The sequence below is a fragment of the Equus caballus genome, chromosome 20 (genome assembly GCF_041296265.1).
Source record: "Equus caballus isolate H_3958 breed thoroughbred chromosome 20, TB-T2T, whole genome shotgun sequence".
NCBI lineage: Eukaryota > Metazoa > Chordata > Mammalia > Perissodactyla > Equidae > Equus > Equus caballus.
The window spans coordinates 8,992,713-9,006,784 of record NC_091703.1 but is presented as its reverse complement, the minus strand read 5'-3'; the positions used below and the strand labels follow the sequence as shown (position 1 = coordinate 9,006,784).

At 45.9% G+C, this 14,072-nt stretch overlaps 1 protein-coding gene and 1 long non-coding RNA gene across 4 annotated transcripts in view; one reads left to right on the top strand and one right to left on the bottom strand.

The window, feature by feature from the left end:
- Positions 1-10,084, bottom strand: part of LOC111769257 (uncharacterized) — a 39,493-nt gene extending 29,409 nt beyond the window's left edge. Inside the window, exons 1-2 of one of the 2 annotated variants that reach the window (XR_002802111.2) lie at positions 9,956-10,084; positions 4,284-4,393 (exon numbers count right to left, since the gene is read on the bottom strand). This is a non-coding gene — a long non-coding RNA (uncharacterized lncRNA). Of the gene's footprint in view, positions 1-4,283; positions 4,394-9,484; positions 9,747-9,955 lie in introns of those variants that run through there. The other variant, XR_011429886.1, reaches the window with a different exon arrangement.
- Positions 10,085-11,729: 1,645 nt separating this feature from the next.
- SSR1 (signal sequence receptor subunit 1) overlaps positions 11,730-14,072 on the top strand; it is a 42,932-nt gene continuing 40,589 nt past the window's right edge. Inside the window, exon 1 of one of the 2 annotated variants that reach the window (XM_023624414.2) lies at positions 11,730-12,101. In XM_023624414.2, coding sequence (XP_023480182.1) covers positions 12,023-12,101 — 79 coding nt within the window. In that variant the 5' untranslated portion in view covers positions 11,730-12,022. The remainder of the gene's footprint in view (positions 12,102-14,072) is intronic. The other variant, XM_023624413.2, reaches the window with a different exon arrangement.

Genomic DNA, 14,072 nt, shown 5'->3' with positions numbered 1-14,072 from the left:
TTATGAGAAGCTCTGATGGATTTTAAGTAGAGTGATGTGGTCAGATGTGCATTTAGAAAGATCACTCTAACAGTGATATACTGGGTAGGTTGATGGTGGGTGATTCTAGAATCAGAAGTTCCAGTTAAGATACTGCTGCAGTGCTCCAGGCAAGGAAAACCAAGGCCAGAAACAAAAATAGTGGCAGTGGAAATAAAGAGCAAGCTATGAATGCAAAGCTATTTTAAAGGTAAAATGAAAAGACTTTGGTAACTGGTTAGCTCTGGGAGTGACAAGAGAGGAGTCTGGGAGCCTTTCAGGGTTGTGGGCGGGTGGTGGTCATCTTCCCGAAGCAGAGACTACAGGAGGGACAGCTGGTGTGCGCGGAAAGATACGATGAGTGTGAGGTGACTATGAAACATTCGGGGAGGCCTTTAATAAGTAGTTAAATATATGCTGAGAAGGATCCAATGGTCAGGGCAGGGACCAAAGATAAAGGAGAAAGCAGGGATTGACGATTCAAGGTTCTAGAGGAGGAAAGAGGGACGAGGTCCCACAGCACAGCACAGGAGCAGGAACAGTCCTCCTGGGAGACTGGAAGAAAGGACATCAAGACGGGCATATTCAGGCTGACTGTGAGCTGTGGCATGGGAAGTTGGGGCTCTCAGCTGAGAGCTTGCCTCTCTTCTTGCAGTAGGAGGCTCGAGGGGAGAGGCAGAGGTTTGAAGTAGCCACAGCTTCTGCCCTCACAGCAAAGCTTTGGCTCTCACCACAGGATATTACAAGGAGGCACAATGTCCCCTCCGCCTCATGGTTTCTGTATTTTTATCCACTTTCTTCTCTTTCCCCCAGTCGCTTGTTCCATTGATTCTGACCCAGCATATCTTCTTGAGGACTCGCTCCATCAATCATTTTGACTCCCTCACACCTTTTGTTTATAGCTCTTTAGTGAATTCTTACCCTAGCCTAAAAATAAATCCTTCCTGCAGCCCGCTTCTCTAAAGCGCTCCTGGTTCCTCTCTTTTCACTCCCCATTGTGCCTTCTGAAAGACTGTTATTTACAGTTCACAAACCACTTTCACATATTATCTTAATCAAGTAGGCTATGTCGACTCATAGTGTTGCTGATGTTTTCCATCTTGCTAGTCTCTCTATGCCACTCTCATTTTTAAAGGCTGTATAATATTTCATGGAGTGTATATACATACATCATCATTTATTTAGTCATAGTTTATGGACAGGGTTTCAAGTTCTTACCTGGTAGCCCAGCGTTCGTTGCCTTATGTGCTCTGGCCCCAGACTACTTCTGTGCGTCAGCTCATACTGTTTCCCTTTCCCAGAGTGCCCTTCCCTGCCCTAAGTAAACTCAACTTCCTGCCCTCTCCACCTCCACCACCCAGTTCCTCATATTTAAAACGTTTGTATCCTTCAAGGCCTAATTTAAATGTTGCCCTCATCTTTATCTGAAAGTACTACCTAGCTCCTCTGTTTCACCTATGACTTGCTAATGGTACTTAGCACACCTCTCTCTAAATTATAGTGCATGGGAGATAGGACACCACAGCAGAAAGAGCACTCAACATGCAATCATAAGATTTAGGTTCAAGACCCAACTCCTCCATACTAGCCATTGTGAGAAACTGAGTTCACAGTCATACTATTTTAAGAACAATTACAGGACTGTGTTAATATTAATGTAAAAATGTAAATATTTTGTATATTAGGTCTATCTTTAAAAGATTGTAACATTTGCTTATATAAATACAACTCCTTGTTATGAGTGAGTGACATATATAATTCAAATGTAGCAGATCCAGTCTGAAATATTTACAAAGGACTTTGGGAAATAGTATGAATTCATGATTGTGAAATTAGACAAAGTTCTTCCTATATTTGGCAAGGCCAAGCGTGCATGAAGAACAATTAGAATATATTCTTTAAGAAATTCTAGTGAGCACAATATGGTGAAAATTCAACAACACTCTAATACAGTTGAGAATTCGTAGGGTAAATGTGTCCAAGGTCAGAGATGATGTTCCAAGGAGAGAATTTTCAAGATTTCACAGTGCAGTTACTCCACTGACACATCCCTCCAATTCAGTTGAACTCAACATGCCTAATCAGAGAGCTTCGGAAGAATGGTGCTCAGGAACAACTCAGTTCTCTCCCTCCTGTGTGTCTCCTTTACCCTCACACTACTACCATATTCACAACACTTCTGACACCAGATGTGTGTGGTTTTCCCCCATCAAGCAAATCCTCCGACACTAGCTAGGTGTCCTATCATTTAACTCAATTCTGACACTGTCTACCTGGAGATAGCATCAGATCCCACAGGCTAAGGGCTCAGTCCCACGAGGCTGCCCTCACTCCACTTCAGATGCCATCACAAGTCCAGGTTGTCACCTGTGCTTCTGACCGATAGGCTACAAATCAGAAGTTTCCATGACATCCTCCTCGGGTTTGATTAATTTGCTAGAGCAGCTCACAGAATGCAAGGAAACACTTAAGCTTAACGGTTTACTAAAGGATACAGATGAACAACCGATGAAGAGATACACAGGGTGAAGTCTGAGAGGGTCCTGAGCTCAGGAGCTTCTGTCCCTGTGGTGTTGGGGTGCGTCACTCTCCCGGTACTTGGATGTGTTCACTCACCTAGAAGCTCCCTGAATCCCGCACTTTTGGGACTTTTATGGTGGTTTCCTCATGTAGGGATGATTGATCATTAACTCCATTTCCAGCTCCTCTCCCGACTCTGGAGAATGGGAGGTGGGGCTGAAAACTCCAAGCTTCTAATCATGGCATGGTCTTTCTAGTGACCACCTCCCATCCAGGAGCCATCCAGGAGCCCACCCAGAGTCACCTCATTAGAACAAAAGATGCCCCTAGTGCTCTTCGCACTTGGGAATTTACAAGGGTTTCAGATGCTCTGCACCCGGAACTGGCAGCAGAGACCAATACATGTATTTTCTATTATCTCACAAATAGGTAGAAACTACAGTACCTAAATACATGAAGAATCACTACAACTAATAAATATATCTTTTTTATATACTCTTCCCTTTATTGAGGGATGATTTACATACTGTAAAATTCACCTATCATAAGTGTACAACTCAATGATTTTTAGTAAATTTATGGTCATGCAATAATCACAATCTAATTTTGAAATATTCTATCATACCCTCCCCCCAAAATTTCCTCTAGCCTGTTTGCTGTCAATCACTGCTTCCACCCTCAATTTCTCCAGGATTCTGGTCAGTCTTGTTCCTGGAAAGCATGCAAGAGAAGGTTCAGCAGGATAAACTGATCAACTGCTGCGTTTGACCCTGGGGCATTGAGGCTACCACCTGGTTACATTTGGGTATTTCACTGTCATCTGCCATGATCCATGTAGTTTTTGTGAGGGCCAGCCGGCAAATTAAGTTGGTATTTGACAGAGACCATCACCCCTTTAAGATGTGGCACGCATCTTACCATTGCCCTGGGATGTGATAGTGCTTTTAATTTACTATCTTGACTGGGGAAGGGAGTGGTGGTGGCAGTCTCAGAAGCTTCCACTTAGCCTTTCATACTCTTAATAACTCTCATTAGGAACCAGTGTAAGTTTCTTTCAAGTATGTCCATTCCAACTGTACTTTCAGGGACCAGACACTGGTAGGGCTCACAACCTAAAGGACCCACTGTGAGCTGGGCCTGGGCTGGGCCTCCACTTATTACCTGGCTCCCATATACTCCTACTCTAAACAGGGGCCGTGTTGGCACTTTAGTTCCTGGATATAATGCCAGTTTAGACCTTGTGTCCAACAATCCTGCAAAGGGCTGGGTGTTCCCCTTTCCCCAATGCATGGATACTCTGAGTAAATGTCCACAGGTCCCTTTGAGGAAGGATGGGGTATTCACTACTGAATGGCAGTTGTGGTGGTGTTTCAGGCCTCCTCATCATAGGAACCTGGCTTCCCCTCAGTTACTGGGTTCCAGGATTGAGAACTGGCTTAGGCCCAGCTGAGGGAGAGAGCATGACTTTTTATGGGGGTGACCGCCCTCAGCCTCCTGATCTTTCTTGATTTCTTTAATTGTATAAATTAAGCAATACGTCTGAGTCCCAAGTATCACATTAACCCTGCCCTGATTCTCTACAGGTTATTCCTCCTGCCCCCCTCCCCCTCCCTCTCCCCTGACTGGGCAGCTCATGATGGTAATTGTTCCCACCTTGTTTCTGATGGTTAAGGGGTGCCACCTGGCCTCCATTCTCATCCTCATCCCCATTGCTATTAGCCCGGTTCCAAAACAGCATCTCTTACCCTCAGCCCTGGTCTACAGAGGACAGCTGATCACTGGTCTTCTCAGCAAGGCTGGAGCTCCTCAGTGCGTTCCTTATTGCTTTGGTAAACGGAGTGTCCTCCAGGTCTTCCTACAGAAGTAAGCTGATGAGTTTTCCAGCATTATGCAGTATATCCATTCTAACAGGCCTAGATTTAGGGGCCAGGCAGAGAGAAGGAGGGGCCAGTGAGGTGGAAGGAAAATTAGGAGAGCATGGTCGTCATTGAGCCTCGAGAAACAAGTGTTAAACAAGCAGGTGGGGAGGGAGGGCTCAGATGACGACTTTGGGATTTAGCAAGACGGAGATGGATGTTTGAGTGCAGTGGTGAAAACAGAAGCCCAGTTGGACTAGGCAGAGAAGAAAATTGAGAGGTGAGATTCTGAAGTTTTACTGTGTCAGAGAGCAGAGAAATAAGGCTGTCCCTGAAGGGGAACAGAGGCCACGGGAGAATTTCGCTTTTTAAGGTGGACAACAGTATATTTGTACTGACGGGAGCAATGAATTGAAGAAGTAGAAATTTATTATGAAGTAGAGAGGAGAGTGCTGTTTTCAGAACCCCACCTTTTTGGGCAGGAGACAGAATCCAAACCACAAATGGTGGATGGCCTTTGATGGACCTATAGAAGTTTTTATTGTAGCAGAGAGGAGGGTGGAGCGTGAGTGCACAGATGGAGGTAAGGGGTCAGGTTTGTGGTGAGTGGTCAGGTGATTGTGATTTTTTTTCTGTTTTTTTCCAAGGAAATGTGAGCTGGGGAGAGGTCAGGAGAGGTCTGTGAGCTGTGGAGAAAGAGGACCAGGTGGGAATGGTGCTCTGGGAGGGCGGGGAAGGAATGCAGGCCCTGCTTCTAAGTGAGGAGTTGGGCTGGAGAGCCAGGATTCCTTTGAAAGTCCTTCTTATTTTCTTTCTTTTTCCCATCATGCCCCTTTTCATAAGGATCACAAAAGAACTTCTTTTCTTTCAGAGGTAAAGTATAGTACAAAAGCCCTAATTCTTTTTTTTAGCCCTTACTAGGTGAAAGAACACGTCTTTGCATATAATAGACATAACTTTTTCATTTTTAGGTAGTGTAGATGCAAAACAACCAATAACCATTCTATAGATAAGAGAGATAAGGTGAGTTTTACTTGAGCCAGGGTGAGGATTAATTATAACCCAGGAAGGCAGTTGAAACCAGCAAACAGTTAACCACTGATGATTAAGTAGCTAGGAACTAAAGTTTTTTCCCTTTTTGCAATGACTGATTATAGCTTTTAACTGTTTGCCCACCCCTTGTTAACTGCGCTCTTTAGGCAATATGCTGTCCGACTCCTACCAGGTTCCTATAGATAACATGTCCCTGGAGCCTGGGTCACCATGGTAATGGGTGTGTGAGGGGTTTTTCACGAATTAGAACCCCTTGTTCACTTCAGGCTGGTTGAGACCACCAATCCATCAACTGGGCCTGCACAGATATCTGATAAATGACCTTTTGACATCAAGAGGCTAAAAATTCCACCCTCAGATCATGCTAATGATGAGGATCAAGGCTGCTCCTGTCCCAAGGAGAGAAGTCCAAGGTGACCTGCCCTCCATACCGAGCTATATCATCCTCTGGAAGCATAGGATGTCCTGACCTTATCTGATTCTTATCTAAAGTTATAGGACCAACCAATAGCCAGATCCCACCTACACTGATACTATTTTAATGACTTTTTTATATAAGCTTTCCTTTGTCATGTAAAGAAATAACTCATATATCTATGCCTTATGAATTTAGCCCTGCCCTCATCCCATTGCAGCTCTTCCTGCCCACGGGTCCTGTCCCCATGCCTGCAGCTCTTCCTGCCCACGGGTCCTGTCCCCATGCCTGCAGCTCTTCCTGCCCACGGGTCCTGTCCCCATGCCTGCAGCTCTTCCTGCCCACGGGTCCTGTCCCCATGCCTGCAGCTCTTCCTGCCCACGGGTCCTGTCCCCATGCAGGCAGCTCTTCCTGCCCATGGGTCCTGTCCCCATGCCTGCAGCTCTTCCTGCCCACGGGTCCTGTCCCCATGCAGGCAGCTCTTCACTGTCCATGGGGCCTCTCCCATGCTGGCAGCTCTTCCTGCCCACGGGTCCTGTCCCCATGCCGGCAGCTTTTCACTGCCCATGGGTCCTGTCCCCATGCTGCAGCTCTTCACTGCCTATGGGGCCTGTCCCATGCCAGCAGCTCTTCCTGCCCATGGGGCCTGTCTCCATTCTATTCTCTGAATAAAAGAGCACTACTGCCAGACCTTGAGAGTCCAAGAAATCTTTCGACTCCTCGACTCACTGAGCCCGCATCACCAACACCCTCATTTTGTGAACACATGTCCTAGGAAGAGGCATGGAGTCTGACTACGCTTGCCCAGATCATCAGTTGCCTCACCTCCGATCACCTCTCTCCACGTTTCAGACGACCTTGCACCCTACCCCATAAATATCCCTGAGTCCATATTTTTGGGGAAGCGGATTTGAGACTCATTCTCTGGCTTCCTCTCTTGGCTGCCTTGTGATTAAATCCTCTCTCTGCTGCAATCTGGTTGTCTCAGTGTTTGGCTTTCCAGGCCCAAATGAGCCTGGTTCCGTAACAGAATGTCCACAAAGGAAGAAAGCATTCTGGAGAAGCATGGTTTTCAGTAGTCTTATACCTTTTTGGAACAAAGAACATACATTAAACACACCCAGGATACATATTCATCAAAGTTTCAAAGAGGTATTCAGTTGCAAATTAGCAGGTCAATATAACCCTGATGTTGGGAAAGGGACTAATATGGGCATTACCATAGGGTGTCTGACGGGAAGTATGCATTCTTACCTGAAAAGCGTGCATTCTTTAATGGTTAAAGCAGTCATACAACGTATGTTTGATCGGCCATAAATCAGGCTTTTCAGTTCAAGCCAAATCAGTTTTGAACCAGAAGTTACCCCCTATAAATCGATATGTGAAAATCTCCTGTCAATATTTTTTCATTTCTTATTAGGTCTATAATTGAACTTAGGTTGCAAATTTGTGGAGGAAAGATGTCACTTGTAACAATACAATAAATTCAATAACTGTTTTCTGAGTTACCACTGGGCATCAGGTGCTGTTCTACAGCATTGAGTCAAAGGCCTCAAGAGCCCTGGCCTCAAGATGCTGAGAGAAAGGCGGCATAACACGGGACATACTGTGCTAGAAGGTAACAAGTGCTATGAAAAAGGGAGAAAGGAACTGAGAGGGCAGGGGAGGGGAAGCCGCAGGGTGTAGTTTTAAATTGGAGGTGAGGGTGAGCCTCGCTGACAAGGAGACAGTTGAGCAAAGGTTAACGGACATGAGGACGGATGTTCACTGGCTACCCAGTTACCAGAGGAAATGAAACAGAACCAAAACCGGTGATTAATAAATACATTCGCTAATGACGCCAAGAGAAATCTTAAGTAATCTAAGGAAAAGAAAGCTCTGCTCTAACAAATTCTAAGGGAATAAAATGACATAAGTGGAGAATCAACTGTGAATTTGCCAGAGCTGTATGAATGAGAATAACCAGAATGTGGTATATTCTTGGAAAACACATCTTCAAAGAGAGAGGTGCAGATGTGAGAGGGAGAGAATATGGGGAGACATCTGGGAGGACCTAAATAAATTAGCAGATGGAATTGTGAATTCCCTAAGGGAAGGATTGGAACCCAGTAAGCAGGAGAGCCCTGGGTGAGCACCAAGGGAGAGCATAGATCACAATAATGCAGAATTCATGAGCACTAAGATCAGGGCGAGTATTTTACTTCCCTGATCCATAGGCTACTGCTTTTTATGCCAGTCAGACAGCCACACAGGTCTCTCTGTTATCTGTTTGTATGTTTTTATTTTCCCTAAGTTCATCACAGCAGTCACCTCCAGAGTGGGCATGCTTTATTTGTTCCTGCTGCACCTTTAGTAGCTGGTTGTCTAAAATTCAAGCCCCAAATAAAATCCATTAGTAATCATTTAATAACATAACCGGAGTGAAAGTCCCAGTTTAATCCTAAACTGGCTTATCCTCACAGGTTCAGGCTATGTCTAAACATGTCCTGAGAACTGGAGAGACAGACCGACCAGGAATCTCCTTAACGTAAGGCATGAGAGTCCTCCCTGCTGGAAATCAGGCCTCTGCAGGGAAAAGAGAGTCAGTGAGACACCCTTGGTCCAGGGACAAAGAGGTGATTTTGAATACAGTGTAAGTCTGTATCTTCTACTATAGGTTACACTGGATTCCTGTGCTAGGAGGGAGTAGGGAGTTAAATAGAAGGATTGTCACCGACTAGTTACCCCAAGGAACTCAAGGGTGGGTTTGGATATTTTAACTGTTTTTCCAGATTGTTCTTTTTTCCTTTGTTATGTTAAGGAGATGCAATCACTAAACTCCCTGAACCAGACCAAGCCTCACCAGGAGAGCTATGCCTATGACCTTTGCCTTATTTTTAATGCTAAGATCTTTCCAGGAGAAGCTCAGGCCTTATTACCATAACCTGCAGTGTGTGTGGAAGCGTGTTTTCCAATTGAGCATGCACAAGCAAATACCCACTGCTCCCTTTTGAATGTTCATTCCCCATCCAAAGTAAATGTCCCTGCTTCCCTTTGTTTGGGGATGCCATTACTCTGGAAATCATACCTCGTGGTCTCCTATTTGCTGCAAATATCCTTTACTTTGTGAGACAATTACTTGTGGTGTATGATGAGGATTTTTAGGCTGCTTAATTTTAAATGAGGATTTTTAGGCTGGTTACTTTTAAAACTACAGATGAGAGAGGCAGGCTCCAAGGAGTAGAATTTGCTTGTCCCTTTGTTGGGAAACATTTACATTTCTAAGGGAAACCTCTACCTGTGAAGATGCCTCCCTCTCTGTGCCAGGAAGAAGGGGGATGGCTTTATCTCTAGAAACTCTTAATCAATGCCAGAGGCAAGAACTTAAGTTGGTTACTGTCTGGCAACCTCATGTAACTGACCCCCCCCCCCCCCAAATCCTCCTTTGTCTTTAGCTGAGGATAAAATTCAATTGGTGACTTCTGCCATTTACTCAATCCGGTTTGATTCTTATCTAAAAGTTGTGGGACCGCCATATGGCCAGACCCTACAGGCACTGATACCATTTTAACCTTTTTTACATATTCTTTGTCTTGTAAAGAGATAACTCACATACCTATGCCTTAAATTTAGCTTTACTCACCACCCAACTTTGCAGCAGCAGAAGCAGCAGCGGCAGCAGCAGCTCCCCATGCCAGCAGCAACTCTGACTGCCCGTGGGTCCTGTCCGCACGCAGCAGCTATGCCCGCCCATGGGTCCTGTCTCCACGCTATTCTATTCTCCAAATAAAAGAGCACTCCTGCCAGATCTTGAGAGTCTAAGAAACCTTTCTTTCGACTCCTCGGCTCACCGACCCTGCATCAGTGTAGAGTCTGATTTAAATCACCAGGAGGGACCCCATTTCAGTTTTGGTAACAGGATGTGTTTGTCAAAAAACCTGCCAGACATCAGGAACTCAGAGCAGGTCTGAACTGAAACTCGTGAAACAGAAAGTGCCTCAAAGTTGGGGAGAGAGATTCTTCCCATGCCAGTAGAGTACTCAGCAGGGTTCAGCCACATCAAAGTGGGGTCACCAGTCCTGTTGGCTTTGGTACAGAGTGGAAGCTTTGGTACCTGTGCACAAGAGTGGAGGCAGCAGCAAAGTGGGAGGATGCCTTCTCACAGAGCCCCTCCACCTCTGGCGGGTGCCTTAGTAGCAGCAGCAGCAGCAGCAGGAGCAGCGGCGCTAGTGGCCTGGCGAAGTGGAGCAGAGCTGAGCTGGTTCAGCCCAGCGCTGTCAGGTTGTGACTTGAGTAGGCAGAATTAGACAGTGGCGGTAGCAGCCACAAGCTGCCTTAACAGGGGCCCTAAGGCACGAGGTCTTTAGCAGAGCCAGTGCTGGAACAGATCAGCAGATGTCCTAGGCCAGTGTGGCATGGAGGCTGGAATCAGACTGCCAAGTTAAAATTTTGCCTCTGCCATTGACTAGCTTTTAAGCCTTGAGTAAATTACCTTTCTGTATCTCACTTTTCTTAGTAATACCCAGTGTGGGGACCTGAAATTGGCCACCCCAAGATATGGCATCAGGATTATTTGAGGCTGATTGCTTTTGATAAACTGGGACAGGGAAGGAGGCTCTGAGGAATGGAACTTGCCCTTTGTTAGCACACATTTACATTTGCAGGGTAAATCTCTGTCTGTAAAAGGTGCCTCCCTCTCTGTACCAGGAAGAAGAAAGGAGATGACCTTCTCTCTAGAAACTCTTAATCAATACCAAAGGCAAAGACTTAAATCTGCATTTTATTGTGCTTCTCTGGTAACCTCCTGTAACTGACTTCCCTCCCCCTCCCAACGTTGGCATTTCTTTAAGGATTAAGCATCTTTCCTTAGGCTGGGAACTGATTGCTGCGCTCACTTGTGACCGCCCAGCTCCAGACAATCGACTTGCCTCCGGCTATGCCCTCTGAGACAGCAGACCACTACCTGCTGTGTCCATCAAGCACTGGGCTGACAGGGCAATCTTGTGACTATTGTGGGAGGGACATTTCAATCACATGTGAAACACCTTGTTTGGGGGTATATAACCACTCTGTGCACCCTACTTCTTGGGTGCCCTTTCTTCCTTCGAGAAGAAAGGCTCCGGACCATGGTTCCTCATAAAGCTTTGTTTAATTTTCTCTTGCTATTCTGTCTCATGTGAATTTAATTCATTCTCCGGCCAGACGAACCCACATTTGGGAAGAGGAAATGTCTTCCTCCCCTACACCAGCTCATTGGGAGTTTTAGAGATTAAATGAGATTACACATGAAACACAGTTCTAAGGGACAATCATTAGCAATAATAAACACATGAGAGTCAGTTTATTTATCTGATCATCCATACGACATGGATTGGATTGGTCCAGTCCAATGGTTCCTGGTATTCAGATTGTTTAATTGCATGAAATACCAGATTTTTGGCAGCAACCCAAAGCCAAACTAGATCAGAAGGAAACTGAAGGAAACTGTACAGCCACTGCTGCCCGCACTATGTATTTGCCAAATGCTCACTATAAGCCAGGCACTGTACTAGGTGATTTGTAACTCTGGAACCTCAGGTAAGAATTTAAGAACTGCTGCTATTTAACTTTGGGTGAGGGTGTGGGCAGATAGGGGACAAAGGTTTTACACTGTGTAGTTTTTATGCTTTTTGGGTTTTTTGAACAATTATCTATGCTAGAACATTTTTGCTTTTCAATGCCACCTAGTTCACGGTCCTTATATCACTATTATTAAAAATTATATAAAGACTTCTAAAAAAAAAAAAAAGCACTCTACTGCGCCAGGAACCAGGCGGATCGTCATTCATATAAAGTAACCACAAACGACGCTAATTAACTGGGAGACACGGTCACGGTGGGGCACGCAGCAAACAGCAGGTCGCCAGCCCGCGGCTACCGCGGGATGAGAACTCTCGCGAGAATGTCAGAGGCCCGGGCAACCAGTCACGTGACTCCCGTACTGCCGGCGCCCCTCCAGCACTCCGAGCGAAGCAGCCACGTTGGCGGCGTTCCTCAGCCAGGGAGGGGGCGTAGCGAAAAGCCGTGCGTGGTACGTGCCCCGCCCCTCCCCGCCCGAAGCCCGGATGAAGAGTAACGCCATTACCGCCGGAGCCGCCGAGAGGGCTAGCGGACGGCGACTGGGCACCGGGCCGGCCGCGCCATGAGACTCCTCCCCCGGCTGCTTCTGCTTCTCCTGCTCGTGTTCCCCGCCACCTTCTTGCTCCGGGGCGGCTCTGGAGGTGAGGCGAGGGGAGTGGGCCGCGGGGCTTGGCCGAGAAGGGACACCAGCGACGGCAAGTTTGGGGCTGGAGGCGGCGGCGACTCCCGCGCCGGGCGTCCCCCTTGCCGGCCGCCCTCCTCTCCGACCCCGGCTCGGGTAGGGGCCTCAGCGCGCGCGGCCGCAACCCCGCTGGAGCCTCGGCCTCTGCCGCGCGGAGCGCGGGGCACTGCCGGCGGTCTTGCGCCTCGGGCCGGGCCTTGCGCCTGCAGCAGTGGCCGGAGCTGGCGGATCGTCGGGTCGGGGAAGGAGGCGAGGGGCTGTGGGCCCGGCCGCCCAGGGCTGCAGCGGCGCCTTGGCTTGCTGTCGGCCGCCGCCAGCGCCGCTCCGCCCCTCCCTGCTCAGGGCTGACGTGTCCTTAGCGCCGGTGCTAGGAGACCTCCATTCATTTGCTGGAACCCTTGTTTTCTACACACCTGAACTCTTAGAGCGTCTTTCTTTTGGCCGTCTTCCCGTTTATCAGCACCTGATCCCTGTGTGTCACCAGGAGTCCTGACTTCAGAAAAGCTCCCGATCCTCGTCCCCACTGCCCGCGCCTGTGCTCTGAGGCGGACTGAAGAATCCCTGTGGGATGTCTGTTACTTGTGCCCTCCTTTTCTCGCCTCTCTTTTTCTGTAACCTTTTTATGTTTTGTGGAAGTGCCATGTCCTGAAAAAATAGTCTACTTCGAGTTCTAAGTTTATTCCTTCCAACAGTTGACCTGGTGTGGCAATAACTTGGATAGCAGATCGTTGAAAATGTAGAAACTTGGCTTCTTGCCCTGGTTCTATCATGAACTTCGATCGTTTAGTTTGGCTGTAAAATTTAGCCTGACTAAACGATCGCTAGAATTTCATTCTCTAAGTTTGAGCAAGCTGTGTGGCAAAATGAGTGATGGTGACAGGTATCCACGAATTGTTTTGCAAAGAAGTGAAGTGATTGGCTTCTGTTTAGTGGATAGAAAACCAAGTGAGAATTAACCAAAACTGTGAATGAATTCATTTGCATATTTAAAGAGGAGTGCTTGCTGGTTTGTTCTCATTTGGGTTTTTTAAAGAAAATTTGTTCTACTTGTGTAGAATCTAAACTGTATTTTTTCAGGTTTTATAAATTTTCTTTTTAAAAGAAACATCAGTGTTTAAACTGGATTTCTGTAAACATTTTTGTGAGGAATGGTCTTTCTTTCAAAAGATGTGTTTTCTCTTAATTTTTCCCGTCGAAAATTGTTAGATTTTATAGGCATAAAATTGTTGCTGGTTAACATTAAAATAAATTGTTTAATATCCACTGAAAAAGGGGATGAAAAGACATTTTATATATTGAGAAGTCTTGAAATTTAACTAAATACAACTTTATGTCAGACAAAGATATTTTTCTTACTGGTTTTTTGAAAATTTGTAAAGTTAGGAATGACTTATAAATTATGAGTGCACTGTTGTAGTCTTTGTTCAGCAAGCAGTAAAAGCTGTTTTTAGTTCGTAATGGGTGATCCAGTGTTCTTTAATATTTTGCATGAATTTTAACAGCCAGTAAGGACAGACAGGAAGAGACTTAAAATGCATGGTCCCTAATATATACTGTTTTTCTTGGATATTGCAGCATATGTACATGCTTCCTTTCCCACATTTTTTCCTTTACTGAGCTGCCACATCATCATTCTTTCTGAGAAATGTTGAGAGTTGCTAGAACTTTGAAATTTCTTTGCAGGATCTGAAGTAGATTTAATGTGACTTATTTAGAGTAGTACTTTTACCTATAAAATTATGATTTTTAATTTCTTGGCATTACAGTTATGCTTAACTTTTATTTTGATATTAAGTGTAGGGGAAATAGAAAAGTATCGTAAAACATGTTTGAAGCCATATGCAGAAATAAATGCTGTCTTTCTCTGCTATAAACCCTGAAGTTACCACTGTAGTTTTTACTAAACAGGATGTGTTTTATGCAAGCTAAT